Source organism: Protopterus annectens, chromosome 1.part1 (genome assembly GCF_019279795.1).
Source record: "Protopterus annectens isolate FY-2018-M chromosome 1.part1, PAN1.0, whole genome shotgun sequence".
NCBI classification, from domain to species: Eukaryota; Metazoa; Chordata; order Ceratodontiformes; family Protopteridae; genus Protopterus; species Protopterus annectens.
In genome coordinates this window covers 952,625,836-952,651,920 of record NC_056726.1, presented here as the reverse complement: position 1 = coordinate 952,651,920, position 26,085 = coordinate 952,625,836, and the positions used below count along the sequence as shown (strand labels likewise).

The 26,085-nt window shown below is 43.1% G+C and overlaps 1 protein-coding gene across 2 annotated transcripts in view; it reads left to right on the top strand.

The window, feature by feature from the left end:
• ADAM17 (ADAM metallopeptidase domain 17) overlaps nt 1-26,085 on the top strand; it is a 2,408,764-nt gene that overhangs the window by 1,574,528 nt on the left and 808,151 nt on the right. For both annotated transcript variants that reach the window (XM_044079174.1, XM_044079166.1), the window contains exon 13: nt 21,036-21,139. In XM_044079174.1, coding sequence (XP_043935109.1) covers nt 21,036-21,139 — 104 coding nt within the window. The remainder of the gene's footprint in view (nt 1-21,035; nt 21,140-26,085) is intronic.

Genomic DNA, 26,085 nt, shown 5'->3' with positions numbered 1-26,085 from the left:
TCTACTTCTCTGATGTACAGGCTAACACAGAAGGCCTCTGGCTAATTAAGTTTGCAGATGACTGCAAACTAGGTGCCATAGTCAAGTCCCCAAATGATGTGGGCATCCTACAGAAAGGCCTGGCTGAGTCAGATGCCTGGTGTCAGAGCCATGGCCTCAAGCTCAGTGCCAAAAAGTGCAGTGTCATCCCCTTTGGTAAAAACTCTGTACCCATGAACTACCACATAGGCAGCAATCTACTTAACACTGAATGTGTGATAAGAGACCTTGGGACCCAGGTGGACAGTAGTCTCTCCTTTGATAGTCACATCACTACAGTAGTCAGGTCCTTCTACGTTTAGTGGGGAGCCAGTTCGTTCTTAAGTTCATGTAAAACGCAGCCTGGGATGTTGTCTGGTCCCATGGATGCTCATCATAAAAGGGTTCTCATCCAGGAAAAAAGAAGTCATTGTTCCCCTCTACTCGACACTCATTAGACCCATTATAGAGTACAACGCCCCTTTTGGAATGTACCTCACAAGACATCTGCAACAGCTGGAAAGGCCACAGAAGTACCTCACAAAGAGGATTACTGGCCTCAAACAAATGCACTACACTGACCACCTCAAAAAACTCCAGCTTTACTCCATAGCATATCGCCTACTCCGAGGTGATCTCTGCCTAACGTGTAAAGCTATGTCAAACCCAGAGCTGTTGGACAAGCTACACCTAAAGCAATCCCAATCCCTCCAAGCTACACGCTCTAGGGACCTAAACCTTGTCACCACAATAAACAGGACTTGCTGGAGGGATAGATTCCTGTCCCAGAGACTTCCCATACTTTGGAACAGGCTATCCATCTATGTAAAGCAAAGTTCTTCATTAGCACTCTTCAAGAAAAATCTTGAGTGGATGGGAAATAGGAAATACACCCCGGGGATCAGTTCTGTGTCTCTGCTCTACAGTGGCATAGGAAAATAACTTTCTTGGGTGGCGTAAGCCAGGGAACCTTGTTGGCTAGGCTTACGTAGGCCCTTGGGCCGATAGCCTAGTACCTACCTATGAACCTACAAACTGCAAAACTCCAAGCATTAGTTCCAAGAGGATATGTCGATGAGGCGTAAGTGCTAACCCAACATTATATTATAACATTAAGGAAACGTGGCTAAAACAGCCAAAGTCTCAAACACTTCCACTAAAAGCTTTCATATCTACTACAACATCATAGACCAGACGGATCCCTATGTTAATGTGCAAACTCCAAATCATGAAGACATACTTGCTGACGTTCACTGATGAGTCCACTAAGTTCAATGCAACCAAATACAGTCATACCAGTTCTCATAAAGAAAATTAAGCAGGATGCCAAATGACAATCGTCAAAGGTCTTAAAATGAAGATTATTTCCATGTAGCTTTACCAGCATCTTAAATGTGTTATTACCTTGTTCAATCCTGCTGTAGATATTCTGAGCATTATTTCAAAATGTTGCCACTTCTAATTGGGAGCACAGTCACACTAGTAATAAGTAAAACTCTGCCGGTTTTAGAAAAAATTAACAAAAAAAAGAGTAAAATAGACCGTTTGAAATTCCGAGATTTGTTGGCTCAACTTTCTGAACTGTGACATTAAATGACCGAAAATGCCCATTTAACCACTAATTCTGAGATTGCTGCTTTTACAATATTCCCTTTTCTCTGATATATGGCGATCTCGGAGTTGTTGCATACCTTACTTTATAGTCGTCAGTCTGATATACAATTATAATACAGCACATGATTTGAATTCAAGTACAAGTACGTTTAAACTTTCAACTTCAGTCCTGGCTAAAATTGGTTGCTATTGCTGCGGATGCAGGCCAGGGAACATAATCAGTGCCAGGTGGCTGTACTTAGTAGTACATCTCATGGTCTCACTCACTCTCAAGTTGCAGCACTCATCTCTCTCTTTCTCATCCTCACAAAAAAAAAAAATCCGCATTGCATTGCACTTTTTTTTTTTTTTTAATTCTTTCTTTTATGGTAGTACGGTATGGTACCTGAAGGAGCCAGGGGAAGAACTGGATCTGGTGGTGCTACTGCTGCTGGCACTGATGATATATTTTTCATATTTTGAGTTTGTCTACTATTTTGAGTGAGATGAGACTGGGATGAGTCCGACCAATGACTGCTGCAGACTTCCTGCTGGACCCTGCCTGTAAGCGCACTAACTGACTGTCTCTGTCTGGACTCTGCACTCTGCGTTCTAAACTAGTTGCTACCACGAACAAACTATGAACGGCCTGCCTGCATGTGTACTTGCTGGGAACATAAACACAGTAGTACACACTCCCTCAAGCCCAGCTGTATTCCGACAGGCTGTCTGTCTGCTCACTATGCTAACATCATTGCACACGCCCTGCACGTGATGATGACAGCAAAAATCCTGGAAAACAAATCTGGGAAATTCAGAAATTAAAGGCTCAACTCAGGAATGCATGGCACCCCAATATTTTGACCTCAAAACTGGTAAATACCAAGGAATTCAGTACAGTTGAGAGCTATGGCCTAGATGTCCATCAACAAAGATATTTGGATAAAGAGAATAATTACCAGAGGTCATTACATTCCCATTCCCTTCCCTCCACCCATGAAAAATTCCCAACGTACCACCTCTTCAGAGGAAGGAAGCCGCCTCAGAGATAGAAAAGCTACTAAGAAAGAGAGTCATCCAGGAGGTCCCACCAGATCAGAAAGTATTTGGAACATATTCAGGATTTTTTTTTTGTCCCAGAGAAGACAAGGACCTTAGGGTAATATTGGACCTAAGCCACTTGAACTAATTTGTCAAACATTCCAAGTTCTAATGGTTACAGTTCAGTCCATTCTCCTCTTTTGAGGAAGGAAGATTGGATGTGCTCAGTAGATCTCCAAGATGTGTACTATCACATAAAAAGAGACAGACAATCCAGGAGATACCTTTGCTTCCAGCTGGGAGCTAGTCACTTTCAATTCAGAGCCCTGACCTTTGGTTTCACTACAACTTCCTGGGTGTTTACCAAATGTATGGCAGTGGTTGCAGCTCACCTGAGATTGCTGGGATTCTGAGCGTTTCCATACTTCATTGACTGGTTCCTCATGGCTCCCACTAGGCATCTGTTGACATGCACCAGAGACTACCTGCCCCATTTATATCTGTACTTGGACATCACAGTCAAGTATGATAAATATCCCCTCCTTCCCACCCAAACCCTGGAGCTCATTTGGATACAGTTTCTTAAATAGCTTTGCTTCCTCAGTCCATATTGTCCAATTTACAGTTTCAGGTGATAAATCTACTGTCTCTTCATTCACCATCAGTCAGGCTGGTTCTTCAAATTCTGGGGTCATTAGTAACCTCCATAACCCTTCTACACGTAACAAGATAACACAAGAATACTACAGTGGACTCTAGGAGTTCAGTGGTCTGTGAATCGACATCCCATGACATCTCCTATTCAGATCACAAATATCTGCCAACAGCATGTATCCTGCTGGATCCATGCACCAGATGTTTCATAGGAGTTCCCATTTGTTCTTCCATTGTCTGAGACCGTGGTGACCATGGATGCTTCCCAGTTTGGGGGGGGGGGCATTACCTGGGACAGGCAGTCCAAGACACACACAGTCCCCCTTGTTAGCCAACCTTCACATGAACATCCTGGAGATGAGAGCAGTTCTGCTAGCATTTCAAGAAATCCTTCCTCAAAGGACAGTTGCCATGCAGATGGACAGCATGTCAGTAGTCTGGTGCATCAACAAACAGGTGTGAACCCACTCTTACCCCTCGTGTTGTGAAGCAGTGAAAGTGTGGCAGTGGGCGTTTTCTGTCAACCACTTTGTTTTAGCAACACACATTCTGAGGAATTCCAGTGTTTTAGTTGACAGACTGAGCAGATCTATTCTTTTACCTCATGAGTGGCCTCTTAGTCCCTCAGTGGCAGAACAGATTTTTCATCAATGAAGTCAGCCATGCTGCAACCTTTTCACCTCTGTCTACAATTCCAAGTGCGGCATTTTTTTTGCCCCAATCCCCTCTGAGGGGGGAGTCACCAAGGGATACTTTGATCCACAGTTGCCCCTACCCAGTCTCCTTAATGCCTACCCTCCCACACCTCTCATATCAAAGTTTTTACAAAAAGCTTATCAACGGAAAAGCAAGATCTTCATTGTCTCATTCTGCCCGTGACAAGTGTGGTTCCCAGTACTCTGACCTCATCTGATATACCCTCAATGAGTTCTGGTTTCCTTTCCAGATCTTTTGTCCCACCCCTCCAGGCTGCCTCACCTGGACATACAAGCCCTCAGGTTGACTGCATGGTTTCTCCACTTCCAAGGTTTTTACACATCATTATTTCTTCTCAAAAAGTCTCCACTAGGAAGATGTACAAAAGCAAATGGAATGATTCTCTGTCTGGGCTAATGAGAGAAATCTATACCCCTTTTCAGCATCCACTGCAGCAGTTTTAGAGTTTCTGGCTTCAATTTTTCATAAAGGAGCAAGTTACTCTATAATCAAAGTACAGTTGCCTGCAATCTCCAGTTTTCATGTAGGCAAAGATCATTGTTCCTTGGCTTCCCTTAGGTTGTGCAAGGCATTTCTCAAAGGTATGTTTTTACTCAGGCCCACCTATCAAGGGCTCCCATCCCTCCTTGGGACTTTGTGATTATTCTCCAGGCCTTAACTCAGTTTCCCTTTTAACCCACAATAAAGGCTGAATTGTCCTGGAAAACCATTTTTCTAATTGCAATTTCATCTGCTAGAAGAGTTTCGAAACTTCAGGCTTTATCTTGCCAACCACGTTATATCATTTTTCATAAGGACAAGGATTCTCTTCACACAAAGCCTTTTTTTTCTTAAAAGTAGTTTCTGAATTTGCCCTTAACCAGTCCATTAATCTACCTGTATTCTTACCAGAATTCTCCAATAAAGGGGAATATGTGCTTCATTTGTTGGATGCACACAAGCAGTTGAGATTGTATCTCCAAAGAACAAAAGCTTTCAGTAAATTCAACCATTTGTGTATTTCTTTTTCAAAAGCTAACTTGTGACAATTTATATGTAAAGTTACATTAGCACTACAGCTTACCTAATGCATTTCTTATATTTATAAACACAAGGGTTTGTCTTTACCAAGACCACCACAAGCTCAGTCCAGAAGACCAGTCTCCACTTCCTATGCTTTCTTATCCAGGACTTCTGTAGATGACATTTGTGCTGCTGCTTCTTTGTCCAGTGCTCACACCTTCATATGTCATTACAAGTTAGATATTCTTTCTAGAAACAGGGCAGCATTTGGCTTTGCCTTACTCGGGAATATCCTTCCATGAGACCACCCTGGGTTGAAACTGCTTGAGATCTTCCAGAAGATTGTTCATCTGTAGGGAACTCCCCAAGTAGATGTGTGTCTCATTTCATAACAGAGAAGTAAAACAGTTCTGTTCCAGAATAATAGGTTTATAGGTAGGTACTAGGCTATCGGCCCAGGGGGCTATACAAGCCCAGCCAAAAAGGTACCCTGGCTTTTGCCACCCAAGAAAATTATTTTCCTGTGCCACAGTCGAGCAGAGCCACAGAAGTGATCACCGGGGTGAATTTCCTATTTCCCATCCAATCATCAAGATTTTTCTTGAAGAGTGCTAATGAGGAGCTTTGTTGATATAAGTAGTTTATTCCAGAGTATGGGAAGTCTCTGGGACAGGGATCTATCCCTCCAGCATGTTCTGTTTATTGTGGTGACAAGGTTTAGGTCCCTAGAGTGTGTAGCTTTGAGGGATTGGGATTTCTTTAAGTGGAGCATGTCCAACAGCTCTGGGTTTGGCATAGCTTTGTATGTTAGGCAGAGATCACCTCTGAGTAGGCGATATGTGACGGAGTAAAGCTGGAGTTTTTTTAGACTGTCTGCGTAGGGCATCTGTTTGAGGCCGGTAATCCTCTTTGTGAGGTATTTCTGCGGCCTTTCCAGTTGTTGTAGATGTCTTGTGATGTACATACCAAAAGGGGCGTTGTACTGTATAATGGGTCTAATGAGTGATGAGTAGAGGGGAACAATGACCTCTTTTTTTCTGGATGAGAAACGTTTTGTGATGAGGTGTGCCAGGTAGAAGGATTTCCTGACTACTGTGGCGATGTGATTATCAAAGGAGACTACTGTCCACCTGTGTCCCAAGGTCTCTTATCACACTTTCGGTGTTAAGTATACTACCGCCTGTGTTGTAGTTCATGGGTACAGAGTTTTTACCAAAGGAGATGACAGTGCACTTTTTGGCAGAGAGCTTGAGGCCATGACTTTGACACCAGGCATCTGTCTCAGTGAGGCCCTTTTGTAGGATGTCCACATCGTTAGGAGTTTCGATTATGGCTCCTAGTTTACAGTAATCTGCAAACTTTGTTAGCCAAAGACCTTCTGTGTTAGCCTGTACTTCAGAGAAGTAGATACCAAACAGGAGAGGACTCAGGACTGAACCCTGTGGTACTCCACTTGTCACTGGTCTGAAGTCGGATTTGGAGTCTGCTACTTTCACAGTGTGGGTTCAGTCAGTGAGCCAATTGGCATCCCATCTTGTGACATAGGGATTTATACCTAGTTTAGTGAGTTTAGCTATAATTCCAGAGTGGGGGATGGTGTCAGAAGCCTTGGCAAGATCTAGATAGGCTGTGTGAACCACCTTACCCTTTGTATGGCTTTGGTGACTGCTTCAAAGAAGTCTGTCAGGTTTAGGAGACATGATCTGCATTTTACAAACCCGAACTGGGTGGGGTCCAGAGTTTGGAGATTACCAATGTCTTTGTTTATAAGTTCCATGATGATACCTTCCATGGCCTTGCAGACCAGGCTCGTCAGGCTAATGGGGCAGTAGTTCCTGGGGTCCGTGGTGGCTCCCCTGTTGTGGAGTGGGATAACCATTGCTGTGCGCCATTCGGCAGGCACAAAGCCTGAGGTGAGGCTATGATTGAACATGGTACTTAGGTGGGGTGCCAGTTCGTTCTGTAGTTCATGTAGAATGCAGCCTGGGATGTTGTCTGGTCCCATGGATGCTGTGTTCTTGGCTTTGGAGAGTGTGTTTTTTACCTGTGCAGCCGTGATTACAGGAACTTTACATTCTTCCGGTATAGAGATGGGCACTTTAGGGGGTGAGAGGGGGGTAAAGTTAGCACTGAACCTATCTGTCTGGATGTTGGCAATATCAGTTGGTTCTGTATATTTAGTGCCATTGTACTATAACTCAGAGCAGATCTGAGTGTTACCATTGAGATTCTTGACATAGCTATAGAATGCTTTGTGGTTGTCTTTAGAATCAGTGGCAATTTTGTTTTCGTAACTAGCTTTGGAGGATTTTATCAGGGATCACAGCTTCTTACTGAGGCTGACCAGGAAGCTCCTCCACTCATGGGATTTTACTCTCTTTTGCAACAATTTCTTCCTTCTGTTGTACAGTTTGTTTATGGCAGGGGACCACCAGATTGGCTTCTTTTTTTTGGAGAATAGCATCTTGGTTCTGTTTGGGATAGCACAATCCATGCACTCATGTAAGTGCTTATAAAGTGCAATTGTGTAGGATTCAGTAGTTGTAACTGTACTGTCCATCTGCATGGATGTCATGAAGTTCACCACTTCTGTCTTAAGAAACATGAAGTTGGCTTTAGAGAAATGTTTTACCATGGTTTCCTTAATGGGGGGTGGGGGCAGAATGTGGATGTCTAGGGTAATTAGCTTATGGTCTGATCGTACCAATGAGGCATTGACTTCAGGTGTGGAACACCGGCCACTCATGTTGGTAATGACTAGATCTGGGATATTGTTGCCCCTGGTGGGGATGTGGATAAGTAGATCCAGGGCATTGGAGTTTTATGAATTCCAGAAAGCATTGAGTGAAGGAGTTGGTACAGGAGTAGTTTTCCCAGTTAATGGTGGGGTAGTTGAAATTGCCCATTATTAGGGTGTTTGGTTGAACCCAAATATTTTCCAGTACATCAAGAAAAGAGGAGTGGGAATCCTGAGACATGGTGGGTGATCTGTAGCAAGCTTACAATTTGGATTGCAGTTTTGCCCAGAGTTAGTTGCACTTGGATAACCTTGGCTGCATTATACTGAGCAACTAACCTGGAAGTGTGGATATCCTTAATGAATATGGATACACCTCCACCTTTGGTGTTCTGGTCCAGGTTACATGGTCAAAAAGTGTGGTATGAGTTATAGCCTGGTAGTGCAGGGGTGCTCTCTGGAGCCTTGAACCAGGTCTCAGTCACTGCACAGATATCGATGTTCTCCATTTTAAGGAGTGCCTCGAGTGAGTGCATTTTGAGATATGATCCCTTGCAAAAAAGGCTAGGAAAACATATGCTTTCTCATTCCCCTGGATGAGAATGCTTTGTTGTACTCCCCCCTTTATCGGAGATCCACAGTCCTTCTAAGGATCAGGAAGGACTTACTGTAGATACTTAGGTTCGTAGGTTGATACTAGGCTATCTGTCGTAGGGCATTTATAAGCCTAGCCAGAGTGCGTTTGGCTTTCGCCACCCTTTTAGATTAGTTGACTGTGCCTCTTTATAGTAGGTCACAGAAGGTAGCCCTTTTAAGGTTAGTTTACTGTACCTCTGTCAAGCAGGGACACAGAAGAGATCCCAGGGGTAAACTTACGATCTCCCAACCACTCGTCAAGATCCCTCTTGAAGAGGGTCAGTGAGGGGCTCTGCCTAACATGGATTGGGATTTTGTTCCAGAGTGAGGGGCGCCTCTGGGATATGAATCTGTCCCTCCAGCATGTCCTATTTATTTATGTGCTGAGGTTCAAGTTCCTGGAGCATGTAGCTCTAAGGGATTTGTATTTCCTGAGGTGAAGCATGTCCATTAATTCTGGGTTGGACATGGCCTTATACGTCAGACACAGATTGCCTCTGAGTAGGCGGTACGCAACTGAGTAGAGCTGGAGTTTCTTTAGCCACACTGCATAGGGCATCTGTTTGAGCCCCTTGATCCTCTTGGTGAGATACTTTTGGGGTCTTTCCAGTTGCTGCAGGTGTCTGGTAAGGTACATCCCAAATGGGGCATTGTATTCAATTATGGGCCTGATAAGTGATGAGTAGAGGGGCACAATGACCTCTCTTGATCTAGATGTGAACCCTTTCATGATAAGGTGTGCTATATAGAAGGTCTTTCGAACCACTTTAGCAACATGATTGTCAAAGGAGAGATTGCTATCTATTTGGGTCCCCAAGTCCCTAATTACTTCTTCCATACTTAATGGATTACCATCTATGTGGTAATTTGTGGGCACTTTGTTTTTCCCAAAGGGGATGACTATGCACTTTTTGGCATTTAGCTTTAGGCCATGGCTCTGGCACCAGTTATCCGTCTCTGTGAGACCCTTTTGGAGGATGCTTGTGTCAGCCGGAGAGTCGATTACGGCACCCAGTTTGCAGTCATCTGCGAACTTGGTCAGCCATAGTCCACCCGTGTTAGCCTGTACCTCAGAGAAATATATACCGAACAAGAGAGGTCCCAGGACTGAGCGTTGTGGGACGCCACTTGTAACTGGTTTAGAGTCTGACATGGCACCTGCTATTCTGACCATATGGGTTCTATCCCTGAGCCAGTTTGCAACCCATCTTGTGACATAGGGATTGATATCTAAGCTGGTGAGCTTATTTATGATGCCTGAGTGGGGTATTTTGTCGAAGGCTTTTGCGAGGTCCAGGTAGGCTGTGTGGACTACCTTCCCTTCATCTATGGCTTTGGTAACTGTTTCAAAGAAGTCGACCAGGTTCAAGAGGCAAGATCTGCCCTTAACAAAGCCGAATTGGGTAGGATCCAGTGTCTGCAGGATGTTCATCGTGCATACAGCTGCAGTAATCACAGATGGGTTTTCTGCCGTCAGGCGGGTCCTCGGTCGGTCGAATTCCAAAGTCTAGGTCCGGCGTCGGTTGTTGTCGCTTTCTTTCCTGACGTCAGTGCGACAGGGGACACAGCCGACGTCATTTTCTTCAGTCTTTTTTGCCGTGCGGTGCCCGAAGCAGAAGCAGTTCGCAAGTGCCGGTCGGCCAGCTCCTGAAATTACAAAAAATTGGAAACCGAAGTCTTCTTTAAAGCTAAGTACCCCGTTGGGGAAACTTCTCTTGCCTCAGACCGATGTCAGACAAAGTTAACAATTGTATTTCTTGTGGGAAGCAAATACCGCATAAGGATTTCCATTCCCTCTGCATACCTTGTTTAGGCCCAGACCACGACGTCTCGGCCTGTCGCTCTTGCGCTACTTTCAATAAACGCACTATTAAGCGTCGGGCGGAGTTCGCCCAGCACTTTTTTGGTAAAGCCTTTGATTATAAAATGTCGTTGAATACTCCGACTACCATTTTGTCCAAAAAACGCAAGGACAAAGACTGACACACGAGGCTCGCGGTCTCCACCAACACGACGCCAAAACCGGCTACACGTGGTACAGTTCTCAGCGAGACTCCTACGCAGCCCCTGACTACCGACGACACTTTTTTGGCGGTGTCCTCTGTAACCAAGACCGCAGGTACCTCGGCCCATACCCAGACTACAACCACCGAAGCCACTGTGAGTGTTGAGCCTCCTAATGTGGACAGGTCCACTTCTACCCATGGTGTCTTTAGACCCTCATCTTCCTTTAACATAAAGGCCTTTACCAAGTCCAAATCAGCCATGCATCCCAAGAGGCCTGTTGCACAGGGCCCATCTCCAGGCCCCATGCCTAAAAAGCAGATGCTAAAAATGGCTGGGGATTTAATTACTCTTTTCAGGGGTTCCCAACCCCCTCCAGACAAGAGACCCAGAGTGGAGGAAGCTTCTCCCTCTTCTGACCAGGACTCCATTTTTTCAGAACATTCTAATGAAGAGGAACACTCGTACTCCCCTTTTGAAGATTCGGATGCTGAGCAGTCCATTTCTTCTGTATCTCCCCCAGAGGATTTTTCCTTTGGGGAAACCTTGCACACCTTGAGGGAACACTTCCATTGGGAAGGCCAAGACTTTTCTGATTCCAAGAAAAGACTTAGGGAATTTATTTTGTTACCTCAGCACAGACCTCTGGCGATACCTCCTGTCTTGGACATACTTGATGATGTTTACTCGGAGGCTTGCCTAAATCCGGATTCCCTGCCTCCTGCCCCAGTCAAGCCTGATAGGTACTACAGAGTTCCCATTTCTCACCAATTTCTTTACAAAAGCCATAATGCTGACCCTGAAACCATTTCTCAAGGCCCCAAGGGAATGAAGACCTCTACTGCTAAGAATCCACTACCTTCGGAAAGAGAGTCTAGATCCTTAGAAAGGTGGGGAAAAAAGGTATATACCTCGGCCACCCTAGCTATGAGGGCCTTAAATTGTCAGTTCCATATGCTTAAATATCAGCAGTTTCTGTTATCACAATTAAGAAATAAAATGTCTCAACCTGAACAACCAGATTTGAAGGAGTTGCAGGACATGATGCATAGTGCAGAACAAGTGGGTAAACACACTTTACAATGTGGCTATGATGCCCTAGAGGCCTCAAGTAGAGCTGCTGTGACAGGATCAGTCATTCGTAGACATGCCTGGCTTAGGGAACAAACCTTGCCTGACCATGTTAAAGCTAAACTACTAGATGCTCCTTTACAAAAGGATGTACTTATTGGTACTAATGCCGAGGATATACTACGGAAAATGGAAGAAAAAGCTAAATCTATGCTAACTGTCAAAGCTTTTCTACAGGTTCAACCACCACGTTTTAGCAGAAATTGTCCTTCAAAAAACTGGTCCTTTCCAGCCATGGACAAGCCACAAAGAGGTAGATACAGGCGCACAAGGGGCAGAGGACAACCTCAAGGATCATATAGAGGCAGACAATGGCAAACTCCAGCACCAAGAGGTGGCGAAGACAGTGCACAACAATACAGGAAACAAACCCAATGACTTCCCCCTTTTCATGCCAAGCAAGTCTCAGCTGACAGCACCCTTGGGAGGAAAGCTGGCATTATTTACAAGAAATTGGCATAGTATCACAACAGACAAATGGATCCTGGACATTATAAACAGAGGCTACAGATTTCATTTTCACACTCTTCCAAAAATGAGAGGCATGCCGAACCTGCCACACAATCAAAGGGCAGAGGCTCAAATACAAATTTCAAAGCTTATGGACATGAAAGCTATTCAAGAGGTACCTACTCACGAACAAGGTCAAGATTTTTATTCCAGACTTTTTCTGGTACCAAGGAAAGGAACCGACTGGAGACCCATTTTGGACTTATCCATCCTAAACACATTTCTACTCGTACCAAAATTCAAGATGCTCACATTACAGCAGCTTCTTCCCATGCTGGGCAAGGAGTTTTGGCTGGTAACATTGGACCTCAAGGAGGCATACCTGCATGTCCCAATCAGACAAAGCTGCAGAAGATACCTCAGATTTCTTGCAGGTTCAATCCACTATCAATTCTCTGCATTGCCCTTTGGCTTATCTACTGCGCCCAGAGTATTCACAAAATGCCTGGCATCAGTAATTGCCTACTACAGACTTCAAGGGATACAAATTTACCCTTATTTGGACGACTGCCTGATCCAAGCGGACAGCAAGCACATACTTCTGGAACATCTGGCTTATGTAACACGGTTATTGAATTCTCTGGGATACACAGTCAACAAAGAGAAATCCAGGCTAACACCACCATCTCAGAAAATAACTTTCCTGGGTGCCAACTTGGACACAAACACCCAGATGGCCTATCTTACGCCAGAAAAACAGGGGCAACTAACTCAGTACTTCAAAATACTAGCAAATTGTACCAGGCTCACTGCAAGGAAAATCATGCAGACTCTGGGCTTCATGGCATCTTGCATTCTTTTAATCCCATGTGCAAAGTTGCATATGAGGAAACTTCAGTGGTACCTGAAAAACCTATGGTCTCAACACAGCCACAGTTTGGAAACAATAATACCAATAATCCCATGTTTGCAAAAGGAATTTCTATGGTGGGCCCAAGCATGCCAAACAAACACAGGTCTTCCATTCTGCAAGCCTCAAGCAAATCAAGTCATCACAACAGACGCCTCAGACTACGCCTGGGGGCGCACATGACAGACAAGTGCATTCAGGGTAAATGGTCCCAAAAGGAAAAGCACCTTCACATCAATCAAAAAGAAATGCTAGCAGTGATAAATGCAATTACAGCTTTCAAGGACCTCCTGCATCCAGGGCAATTATTGATAAGAACAGACAACACCACAGTAATGTGGTACATAAACAAACAAGGTGGAACACATTCATACCCCCTGTGCGGGCTAGCCATGTCACTTTGGAACTTGGCTCTGGAATGGCAAATCGAACTTCAAGCACAGTACTTGCCAGGATTGGAAAACACGCTGGCAGACAATCTAAGCAGAAATATGACAGACCCACATGAATGGAAGTTGCATCCTCAAGTGTTTACAAAGATAATCCAAGCGTGGGGAAGGCCAGACATAGATCTCTTCGCCTCCCACAGGAATCATCAATTAAAAAAGTTCTGTTCAAGGACCTTTCATCCAAAGGCCTGGAGAGTGGATGCCCTTTCTTTCATTTGGGCAGCATGGACAGTTTACGCTTTCCCACCTTTGCCTCTTCTGCCCAAGGTGCTCTTGAAAGCAAGAGCAGACAGACCGAAGGTGATACTGATTGCTCCAGACTGGCTAAGACAACACTGGTACCCACTCCTGAGGAGCCTAACACATACTCCTCCCTGGACCCTACCTCTAATGCCTCTTCTACTGACTCAGCACAGCTACAAAACTCTTCACAGTCAGCTGAAAACACTCAATCTGGCTGCATGGAAAATTCCTTAACACCACAACAGACCCTACTCTCCAAAGAGGTGCAGGATGTCATTTTGGAGGCCAGAAGGCCATCTACTAGAAAGGCTTACTCCGCAAAATGGAAACGGTTTTGCGCTTGGAATGAGAAAAAAGGCCAGGATCCTAGAAAACTGAATTTACCTCAGATATTACAGTATCTAGCTGAGCTGTTGAACAGTGGACTTTCATTTTCCTCCATCAAAATTCATGCCTCAGCCATTTCTGCAGAATACAACACTGATCCACCCTTATTCTCTCACCCACTTTTAAGACAGTTCCTCAGAGGAGCTAAGAATATAAGACCTCCAAGGAAACAACCAATACCAGCCTGGGATCTTAACTACATTCTAGAAAAATTAACATTACCTCCCTTTGAACCAGCTGCCTCAACAGATTTGCAATATTTGTCCTGGAAAACAGCATTCCTTCTGGCCATTACCTCAGCTCGTAGGGTTTCGGAACTACAAGCCCTCATGGCTGTGCAGCCCTTTCTCATCTTCCATCAGGACAGGGTTTCCCTACGAACCAACCCGTCATTTATGCCTAAGGTAGTATCCGGGGTAGCTTTAAATCAGACCATACACTTACCTACCTTTTACCCCAATCCTCAAAACAAAGGGGAAAGGCTGCTACATTCCTTAGACATCCATAGACAGCTACGTTACTATTTGGACAGAACAAAGCCTTTCAGGAAATCAGAACAACTTTTTGTGTCCTATGCTGTAGGAGCTCAAGGGAAGCCAATTTCCAAACAGACAATTTCAAAATGGATAGGCCACAGCATACGGTTTTGTTACTCCTTTCATGACAAACCTGTTCCTACAGGCATCAGATCCCACTCCACAAGGGCCACAGCTACCTCTACAGCCTTCCTCAGAGGAGTCCCTACCAAAGATATTTTGGAGGCAGCCACTTGGAGTTCTGTGCATACCTTCACAAAACACTACCACCTGCCTTTATACTCCAAAACTAGAGCAGGCTTTGCCACTGCTGTGTTGCAGGGCATTCTGGCTGCTCCCAGTTCCACCTAGTGCCTACCACCCTGTGCGTAGCTTTGGGATTCTACCCATCTGTGATTACTGCAGCTGTATGCACGATGAACATAGTACAGTTTTGTACCTACCATAAATGTAGATGTTCGAGTGCTAATACAGCTGCAGTACAGGTTTCCCTCCCTCCTTCCCCTCTTGGTAAAGGCCTAGTGGCTAACACCTCCTCATACAACCTGATTGGGTTATCCTTCTATGGTGTATTTGGTTGCAACTACTGATTTTTGATTATATTGCATTGCTTGATTATATATATATATATATAATTTATGTATTGCCTTCATTCTGGGGGCACCTGACATCTGGGGCAAGAAAGACTGAAGAAAATGGCGTCGGCTTTGTCTTATATACCCCTGTCGCACTGACGTCAGGAAAGAAAGCGACAACAACCGACGTCGGACCTAGACTTTGGAATTCGGCCGACCGAGGACCCGCCTGACGGCAGAAAACCCATCTGTGATTACTGCAGCTGTATTAGCACTCGAACATCTACATTTATGGTAGGTACAAAACTGTACTTTCCCCATGTCTTTGTTTATGATTTCCATGATGATGCGCTCCATAGCTTTGCAGACCAGGCTAGTCAGGCTTATAGGACGATAGTTTCAGGGGTATGTTGTGGCACCACCTTTGTGGAATGGGACCACTGTTGCTGTACGCCTTTCCTTTGGTACATATCCTGTAGTAAGGCTGAGATTGAACAGTGACTTTATATGAGGGTTTAGTTCTTCTTGGAGCTCGTGTAAGACACAGCCCGGGACACCGTCTGGTCCCATTGATGCTGTGTTTTTTGCTTTGGAGAGGGCAGCTCTCACCTGTGCATCTGTGATCTCAGGAAGGCTACACTCTTTTGGGATAGACATTTGCTCTTTTTGGGGGGGAAGGGGGGAGTTTGCACTGAACCTTTCTGCCAGGATGTTGGCAATGTCTGTGGGTTCAGTGTGTTTTTTGTCATTTTGCACTAACTCAGAACATATCTGGGAGTTGCCTCCCAGGTTTCTGACATAACTAAAGAAGGCCTTGTGATTATCTTTAGTGTCTTGTACAATTTTTCTTTCGAAGCTGGCCTTAGATGATTTTATGAGGGATCGTAGTTTCTTGCTAGTACTGGTCAGAGACGCCTTCCCTTTTTGGGATTTTGCTCTATCATGTAGTAGCTTTCTCCTTCTGTTGTATAGCTTATTTATGGCCGGGGTCCACCAGACAAGCCTTCTGCCTTTGGAGGAGTGAGTCTTGGTTTTATTTGGGATAGCATGCTCCATGCATTCCTGTAGGTGTCCATAGAATGCTTTTGTAAAGGATTCTGCATTTTGGGCCATATTTTCCACTGGCCCGGGGGGTTTGAAGGATTCCACCTCGGTTTTGAGAAGTGTGAAGTTTGCTTTTGAGAAGTTCTTCACCGTGGTTTCCTTGGCTAGGGGTGGGGATGGAATATGGATGTCCAGTGAGATTTGTTTATGGTCTGATCTGACCAATGAGGGGTATACCTCTGGTGTGGAACATAGAGACCCCATGTTGGTGATGACCAGATCCAGTGTGTTTTCCCCACTTATGGGAGTGGTGACCAGTTGTTCCATAGCATTTGAGTTTATAAGTTCTAGGAACCATTGGGCGAGGGTGTTTGGGCTTGAATAGTTTTCCCAATCAGTGTTTGGGTAGTTGAAGTCACCCAATATAATGGTGTTTGGAGAGACCTTCATATTCTCCAGTGTTCTCAGGAAAGCTGAGTGAGGTTCCTGTGTTTGGCAGGGTGGTCTATAGCAGGCTACAAACTGAAAGGCAGTTTTGCCCACTGTTAGTTGCACATGGATGGTCTCCGATGCTTCTTGCAGTGCCACTAACCTGGAGGTGTGGGTATCTTTGATAAATATGGATACTCCCCCTCCTTTTGTGGTTCGGTCCAAGTTTTATGGCCGGAAAGCATGGTATGAAGTATAACCTGTTAGTGCTGGGGTGCTCTCGGGAGCCTTGAGCCAGGTTTCTGTTACTGCACAAATACCGATATTCTCCATACTGAGGAGAGTCTCAAGTGCATGCATCTTGAGGTTTAGACTTCTGGCATTGAGCAGCATTACCCTTAGTTTTTTTTTTCTTTGTGTTGTCTGTGGAGGTGGGTTTGTCTTTTGAGCCTTGCCTAAAAAAGGCACTATGGGGGAGGCAAGAGCCTTTGCCAGTATTTGAGAACACAGGGGTGACAGGTGCAAGCCGTCCCTAGCGAAGCAACGTGGCTTGTCGAGCATGTCATCCCAGGCTGACAGACACTGGATCCCCTTTGAATGACACCAATACTTTAGCCAGTTGTTAAAATTGATCAATTTGTCTTTATACTGTGGCATCATTCTTGGTGAGGGTAAGATGCTACTCAAGGTCAGGGTCATACTGGCCAGGGCTACATGATCAAAGAGTTCCTCTACATCTTTTTTCATGTAGTCCAAGGAGGTACATCTCAGGTCATTCACACCAGCATGGACAATGACGGAGTCATATTTGTACTTGCTTTGGAGTGACCTGAGTGCTTGTGTTATGTGGCAGATCCTGCCACCTGACAGGCAGCTTACAGTGACCTTCTCCTTGTTCAGCCTGGTGAGTGGGACGTCAGTGTGTCTGACAATAGAGTCACCTATTACAAGTGTATTAGGTGTGCTGTTTAGCCTTAAGGTCTGTGACTGTGTGGCACACTGACTTTGTGAGCTATGTGCTACGTGGGTATTGTTTTGTGGTAGGGTTTGCTTGGATGTCTGCTTTGGAGGTCTCTGCTGCTTAGGCAGATTTTTATTTAGAGCCTCCAAGTATGTTTTTGCGTGTTTTTGTGTGTTTGTGTGTGGTTTGCTGATACGATAGGTCTGTGTGAGACTGGAATTGTGGTGTGTGTGGTTACCTTCTCCTTCTGACAGGCTGTGCAAGTACTGGGTTGAGAGAGCTTAGCCTCCAGTTTGGCTATATAGTTGCATCTCTCACATATATTTGAGCTTGTTGGGAGAAGGAGAGGGTGGTCTGTATACATAAGGCAGTTGTAACATTGCCTCAAGATTCCCAGATTCACCAGCCTGACTGGAGAGTAAACCCGAAACTGACCTTTGGACATGCCTGAATAATATAAGGAACTACTTATTGACTGATCAGAAAGAACCAATAGGGAGCAAGTGCTTAAAAGGAGTATAAGAGGATGTAGTGCTTAAGTTTATTTGTGTTTACCTATGAGATTACTTATACGAGCAAGTGCAGGGCTTTAGAATGAAAATAGAGTGCTTATTTTGAGATTTAGAGCAGTTCTAAGGGAAAAAGTGAAGAGCAGACTTTGTGGAGCCGGGAATAGTTTAAGCGGCGCTGCCTGACGCTGCTCTGTGCGCAAGACTGCGCAAAAAGAGAGTTGCAGGGTTTTAAGAGAGAGAGATCAAGGAGTTTGGAATTGACCCAAAATGGCCAATAAAACTATAGCTTCTAGGCAGTAACCACTCCTACAGGGACAGGCAGGCTGCTCAGTGTTAACCACTGCCACTGGTGAACACAGAGACTTCCCTTTAGCCCAAGCAAGCACTGGCCTCCAAGAAATGTACAAACAGTTCAGAACAGCAAATCAGTAACTGAACTTTCTTAAATTTCAGAAAGTGAGAAAAAAGCAAGATTTTTTTTTTTTTTTTTAGTTTAAAGGTAGCAGAGATACACAAGTAGCAAAATAGTCAGAACAGTGCAATAAATGACCCCACACTTGAGTGCTAGGCCAGAGTCAGGTAAAATGCAATTTTAAGAAAAAAAATGATTTTACATTAAGTGCAACACAGGAAATGCAGTAAACACGCTCTAGATGTGTTCTAAATACTGTTTCTAATACAGATATCAACTTTAGCAAGCCGGAAAATGCCGAAAAGTAGGCGGCAAAGCAGTAATTTTAAACAAAAAATCAGAAGAAAATGCTTAAAATCTCAAAAGTGGCTCCTTTCTTCTCTCAACGTTTTCTCCCCTTGGTAGGTGCTTCAGCAACAACTATCAAGCCTGGAAAGATGCCAAAACCACGAGGCAACAGGGTTTTAAGAGAGAGAGAGATCAAAGACTTTGGAGTTGACCCAAAATGGCCAATAAAACTACAGCTTCTAGGCAGTAACCACTCCTACAGGGACAGGCAGGCTGCTCAGTGTTAACCACTGCCACTGGTGAACACAGAGACTTCCCTTTAGCCCAAGCAAGCACTGGCCTCCAATAAACTTACAAACAGTTCAGAACAGCAAATCTGTAACTGAACTTTCTTAAATTTCAGAAAGTGGGGAAAAAAGCATTTTTTTTTTTTTTTTTTTTTTTAGTTTAAAGGTAGCAGAGATACACAAGTAGCAAAATAGTCAGAACAGTGCAATAAATGACCCCACACTTGAGTGCTAGGCCAAAGTCAGGTAAAATGCAATTTTAAGAAAAAAAACGATTTTAAATTAAGTGCAAAAAATCAGAAGAAAATACCTGTGCATCTGACCAGGAGGAATTACCAAAACCTCCCTCACAGAGTAGACTTGCTCAACCACATCAAACTCTATGGATGATAAGTTTTTTGTTACCCTTCAGGCACGTTTTTATGAGGACATGCAAAAGTTGTTGAAGAAGGGAAGGAAACCTGCTATTAGAAAATTATACTTGGCCAAATGGAAAAAATTTCTACTTGGTGCCATAGCAGAAAACAAGACCCATCCCATGCTTTGGTTTCCTCTGTTTATTCTTTACCTGTATGAATTGCTCAGTTCAGGCCTAGGTAATGAGTCTGTCAAACTATACCATTTGGACATCTCTGTCTGACTTGCCTGCCCCTGAATCCCCCCTCCCTTTTCTCCTCTATTCCATGTTGGACAGTTTTTGAAAGGGTATTGTTTATCAGGGGATTTAGAAAATAAGTAACACCTTCTTGGTATCTGATTGTTGCACTGTATAACTTAACTCTGTCTCCCTTTGAACTTGCTGCCAATTCTTCTGTGAAAATTCTAACATAGAAGACTGCTTTGCTCATTGCTGTGACTTCTAGATGGGTATTTGAATTGCACGACTTGGTTGTTTATTCAGTCTTTTTTGATTTTCCATAAGGATAGGGCAAGCTTTACAACCAACTCTTCATTTATGCCCAAAGTTGTTCTGAATTTACAATAAATGAGTCTATTCTCTGTATGTTGTGCTTTGATACAAAAGGGGGGCATACTTAAGGTTTATACAGATGATTAAGATTTTACTTGGACAAAAAAGATTTTAGAAAATCTAGCAACTTTTTGTTTCCTATAATTTTTAAGAGAAAAGGACAGCCAGTATCTAAACAAACCATTTCTAGACTGCTGTCACAAGGCTATTCAGTTTTTTACTCAAACCATGGCAAACGTACCCCACAGAATTTCATGGCTTTTTTGTTTAATCACTAATTATGAATTATTGCCTTTTGGCAATAATCCATAATTAGTGATTAAACAAAAAAGCGCCAGTTGATTTAAAATGCAATCTGAGCATTTGCAGTAGTATTAAAATATATTTTAGAAGTGAAATTCACCATACTGTCATGGTAGATTAACCTCGTTTGGTGATTGGCAACAAGGTTGTCTAACCCTGCTGTACAGGTTTTTGAGGTGCTGTTGAACTACAGTGTGGAACAGTTACATTCCATGACCTGTTGAACTTTATTGATGTAGTAATATTTGGGAGAGCTTATTTGAGTTAATTGTACAACAGGGGTTTCCCTGTGCATTGAATAGATATGTTTAATACATTTTATCTTTTGAAGTGCACTGTAGTTTAAGAAAGTGTTTGATTTGCAGTTCCCAGAAAATTTATTGAATATTCATTGCATGTAGCTGCTATTGGCTTTTCCCTAGAATTGGCATTCCCAGACTGTTGAATTTACAGAAAATATAGATGTTTAACTGGATAGACTTTGTTTTACATTTGGATATTGTGTGTTATGCAAACGTTAAACTTCATTATTTTTAACTGAGTGTTCCAAGTGTACTGATTTTAAAGTGTAGTGCACAGTATAGCTATGCCAAATTTCTAAACAGGTATTTAGAAGAGGTTTTCATTTTGAGTTTCCTTTTTTCTCTGCACATGCTTTGTTCTAATGCTTAATCGTATTTCACTGCCATGTGACAACTTCTTCTGTTTTGAGACTTCTAATATTTATTAAATGGCTTTGTTTTCAGTGATAGGAATAGTCCCTGCTGTAAGAATTGCCAGTATGAAAAAGCTAGGAAGAAGTGCCAAGAAGCTATTAATGCTACTTGCAAAGGCGAATCCTATTGCACTGGTGAGTGTGAAAAGTATTAAAGTACATAACATGGCAAGAAATGTGAAAACTGTTTAGTTCGTCCCCCTGGTTAAGGTGTCATTGCCTTAAAGCATCATGAAGGTTAAGTTTTAAGGTGTTTACTTTACAGCTCACGTGTAAGGGGTTCTGTCCTGACCACTGTTAACTGTCTGTGTTGAACTTTGCATGCTGCTTATTAGATTGTACACTGCTACAGTAGTAATATCTTGGGAAATCATCTGCTTAGCATCCAGTGCCCTCTAACCTGAGCAAGTGGCATAAAGAGATGTCTGTCCACACCATCTTTAATTCTTCCTTGCCTCAGTACATGTGATGTGTATTTTTCTAGTGTTATTTAGTCCATTGTTTCACCCTGTATTCTATTTTTTTTGTTTTTTTTTTCATACAAGTACCTGGTTGAAGAAACTTTTAGTTTTCTGATTATTTTGTGCATAATTATACCTTTGATAGTTTATTGAGCATCAGTTATAGATGTCAGAAACTGTAGTTTCTAGGTGCATTTTGTGTAGGAAGAAGATCCCTTATTAAGACTCTCACTCAGTGTTCTTTTTGTGACCAGAACGTGACATCTGTATTTGTTCTCACTGTTCTAACTTCAACCAGAAGACTATTAAATAGACTTCCCAGGACTATGTAAGGCAGATCAGGTTACATGTCTTGACCAACTCCACCAAAGCATTGGAAAGCCTACTGCATATATCCCACAAAAAAGAAGAGAGATGCCCCCTGGCAAGAAGGATGTAAGGGAGGCAAATGATATTCTGCCAGATGTGGAGACTTCCCTAGGCTTCTGAGTGTCAATATGTCCTTCCATATCTCTGTTACTGTATTCTTAACCCAAAGGATGTCCTACCAAGGATGGCCCAATGTCTGGCCAGTATACCAAAGCCTTTAGTACTTATAGGCATCATATGGCACTTGTATGCTCTCCATGCAAGGAGTAGAACATAAAGGTGAAGTAAGGGCGCACACACCCAGAACTACTTTTCCTCCAGACCAAATGCCATCATTAAATATTACCAAGATGCGTTTCAGATAAGTGTCGCATTAGGGGTTGTTCTTGTCTTTCTTTTTTCTTTAGTGCTATTGGGTTCATGTCATCCAGAAAGGGAAAATGTCAGTCTGGGATGCAGATTCCCTATAAGGACCATCACAACCAGTGTCTTTTCTGTTTGGGTGCTTCCCCAATCATACACAGTGTTCTATTTTCCATGCTTTTGTCTCCAAGACCTTGTGTAGTTATCTCTCCTCTTCATCTATTTACCTTGAAAACCAGTTTCTTAGGCTGTTGGCTCAGGGTGCTATTGCAGAATCTTCCCATCCTGAGAGTCATCCATCTGCCATGAAAAAGGCCAAAAACCTTAGGTCTGATATAGCTGCTGTCCAGTCGCTGCTGAGGCTAGTGAAAGCCCAGAGGATCATCTAGTGTTTACATCTGATTCCTGTGCCACAACCCCCATTGGAGGCTGGCATGGATCCGACTTTTTCCATGTCCTCAGAGGCTTTACAGATGTCTGCTGCTGAAGTTGAAGGACCGCATCAGCTGATTATATCGAAGAGACTGAGAGGGATTCAGCAGATAAGGAGGAGATTCTAGCTATGCTTACTGAAAGCCACCAGGGGTCTGACTGTCCAAGGTTGTTTCATGAGGATGCCCCACAAAAAATATAGAAATATCAAGCACATTTCCCCTGTAGTTAAAGATCCCTAACATGAATGACAGGAGTTATTCAGTGCTTTGACAGCTTTAAAGCCACCTCAGTGGGTGTCTGTGCCTGCCTCTCTCTGGTCTTCCAGTCCTCTTAAAAGACCATGGAAACTGGATTCTTTGAATGAGGATCTAGATTCAGGGGAAGAGTCCCTGGCTGACTTTTCCTCATATTCTTTCCCCCTTGGACTGTGGTTCAGAGGAAAAGGATTCTGTTAGTCCAAATTCCCCTCTAAAGGAGCTCTCCTTTGGGGATACTATCGCCCACTTGATGGAGTTTTTTTAAGTGAGATTGTCATCATGTCTTTGACATTCAGAAAAGGTATTATGAATACTCCAGATGGAGTCTCATAAGCCATCTGCTGTTACTCCTGCTCTTCTGGTACTTTTTCAGCAGCTTCTGTGACACCTGATTCTCAATATCCTTCTCTCGCCATCAGGATCCCCCTATATGAGGAGGCTCGTCTAGTTCCCTCTTATTTGTGTGATTTGCTGTATGCTGGATTAACATAGTCTTCAGTTAAAGTTCACCTGTAGGGAATTTTTGCTTGTCTGCCCTTACATCCCCCTTTGGCCTCCAGATTCAAGATCAAGCAGTTTTTTAAAGGTGTCCTCCATCTCTTGCCTCCCAGTAAGCATATTGCACGTTCTTCTGACCCCACTTTTCTTCTTGAAAATTTGACTCTGCTTCCTTTTGAGTCTACTTTTTCAACTTCCTTACAATATTTACTTAGAAGATTGTTCTCCTTTTGGCTGTAGCTAAGAGCTAAGAGAGTTTCTGAACTTAAGGCTTTTGTAGGCATTCCCACTTTCCTAGTTTTTTTCACAGAGACAGTGTATTTCTTCTTACTAATCCTTCTTTTATGCCCGGGGTAGTTAATGAGAATTCCCTTGATCAGTCTGATTATCTTCCCTTTTTTCCCCTTTTCTGCAGTCTGCCAGTAAGAAGGTTCTTCACACCTTGAATTTGCATGGACAGCCCAGATATTATTTGGACAAAATTAAAGTTATTCACAAATCTGAGCAGCTCTTTGTTTCCTTTCATCCCAGGTCTTTGGCCGTTTCTAAGCAAACCATCTCATCCTGGATTTCTAAGGCTATTTCTTTTTTTTTTGTTCTTTTCATAGAAAGTGTTTTTCCCCCTCAGTAAAGGCTCATTATACCAGGGCTGTTGCCTCCTGTGACGCTGTTTTCAAGGGGCTGGATACAAATTCCATCCCTTGAGGTTTCTACTTGGTCCTCTGTTCAAATTTTCACAAAGTATTACAAGTTGGATGTTGTTTTCATGGCTGATGCTGGCTTTGCAAGGGCTACTCTGCAATGGCTTCTGGAGAGCTCTTATGTGCTGTCCTCCTCCCAGGCTTCCTCTTGAACTTTTGTACTCTTCCTTACAAAGAATACTGCAGCAGTGATATGGAAGGGCATAGTACAGTTATATAGAATCTTACCATAACAGTAGATGGCTTTCTCTTCACTGTTGCAGTATTCACTCCCTCTGTCCTGCCTCCTCTGCTCTAACATTGTTCTTTTCTGCCCTCCTGGCCGAGCGGCTCTGCTCTTTATTTTCTCCTTTTGGATGCACTTTTCTCTTTGTCCGTAGATACATTCTGTTGCTTGTGGGGCTTTTCCAGTTCTGAGTTTATGCATTTGTACATCAACTTTATGCCCTACTCCTTGAGTGGGGAACATACAAGTGATATATGATGCCTGTATGTACTAAAAGCTTTGGTATACTAGCCAGACATTGGGCTATCTTTGGTAGGAAGTCTATTAGATTAAGAATACTGCAACAGTGAAGAGAAGGACATCTACTGTTATAGTAAGATTTTACACAACTGTACTTTAGGTAAGACACTTTAGATATAATAACAAGAGGAAATAAATTATGACAAACATACATCCGCAAAGCACTTTAATCCATAAAAAGCAATACACACTTTGAGTCTGTGTGTATTGCTTTTTATGAATTAAAGTGCTTTGTGGATGTCCGTTTGTCTTTATTATTGGTGAGACACTTTCTCATCCCTTGGCCGTGATGTCTGCATATTGACCCAAGGCCTTTGCTTTGCCCCTCTGGAGGCTGATGTGCACAGAAAACAGCAAGTCCTCCAGGGAAGAAATTCTGCAGTTATCAGTTATTTCATTTGCTTGTATCTTTTTAAAATTACATTTTTTTTTTTACTTTTAAAAGGTAGACATACAAAAATACAAACAAAATTCAGCATGAACATCTGGAATGGAGAACAACAAATGAACATGTGATGCCCTTTAATTATAAGGAGTGACAGCTATTTACTTTATGTACATGGTTCAGCAATACTAGGTACAGTTTTTTTCATTATTAATTACTGGACATCCTATTCCCATGAGATTCCACAAGCTGCTGCAGGATTACTCCATTCATCTAATGTTTCTGAATGTATTCCCACTTCCTTAAAGGTATTATACAAAATTCTCCCCAACTCCTCTTAAAATATTCCTTAGTGGTATTTTGGTCAGCTCTTGCCTGTACTGTATTTTTCAGCTCCTTATTGGAAAAAAAGACCAAAACTGAAAATGAAGATTGAATTTCAAATATTTATTTTCTCTTTAAAATTTTTTTTTTTTTTGCAGTGGGGCAAGCCCCCCCCCCTGCATTCTACAGTGTGGAGGCTGGTCCCACGCACCCCTGATCATATGTACTCCAGCTATGAGATTGCCATACCTATGAGAAAAGGGAATATTCTAAGAAATGATAGTCGTAGACTTGGTATTTACAAGTCCATTTTTCCGCCATTCAGTCTGTATTTTGGGAAATCTTCATGTGGTAGTTCAGATGGTTGCCATATTTTTCATTTCTGTGCTATGTACTCAACATGGGCTGTGCATGAAATTGGTCAGTTGCTATCCGTGCACTACCAGTGTTAACAATTTTTTTTTCATATTCAGTGGTCTTACAGTTTCACTTTCCTTGCAAACACTGTTTTTGTAATGCTGGCTAATACCCAGCCAATCTTCCTTACTCTAGTATTCCTTGTGTCTGACTTTTGATTCCCAAAATCCAACACTTTCAGCGTTTTGTGACTTCATCATATACCTTCTCAATTAACTTAATCAGGTATTCCTAGCATTTGTTTAATTTTATGCATCCCTAAAATGTGTATGTTAATCCCCCACTCACATCTCATGCAGTGTTTGTTGTTTGGAACTTGCAAGATGGCTGCACTCTGATCAACAG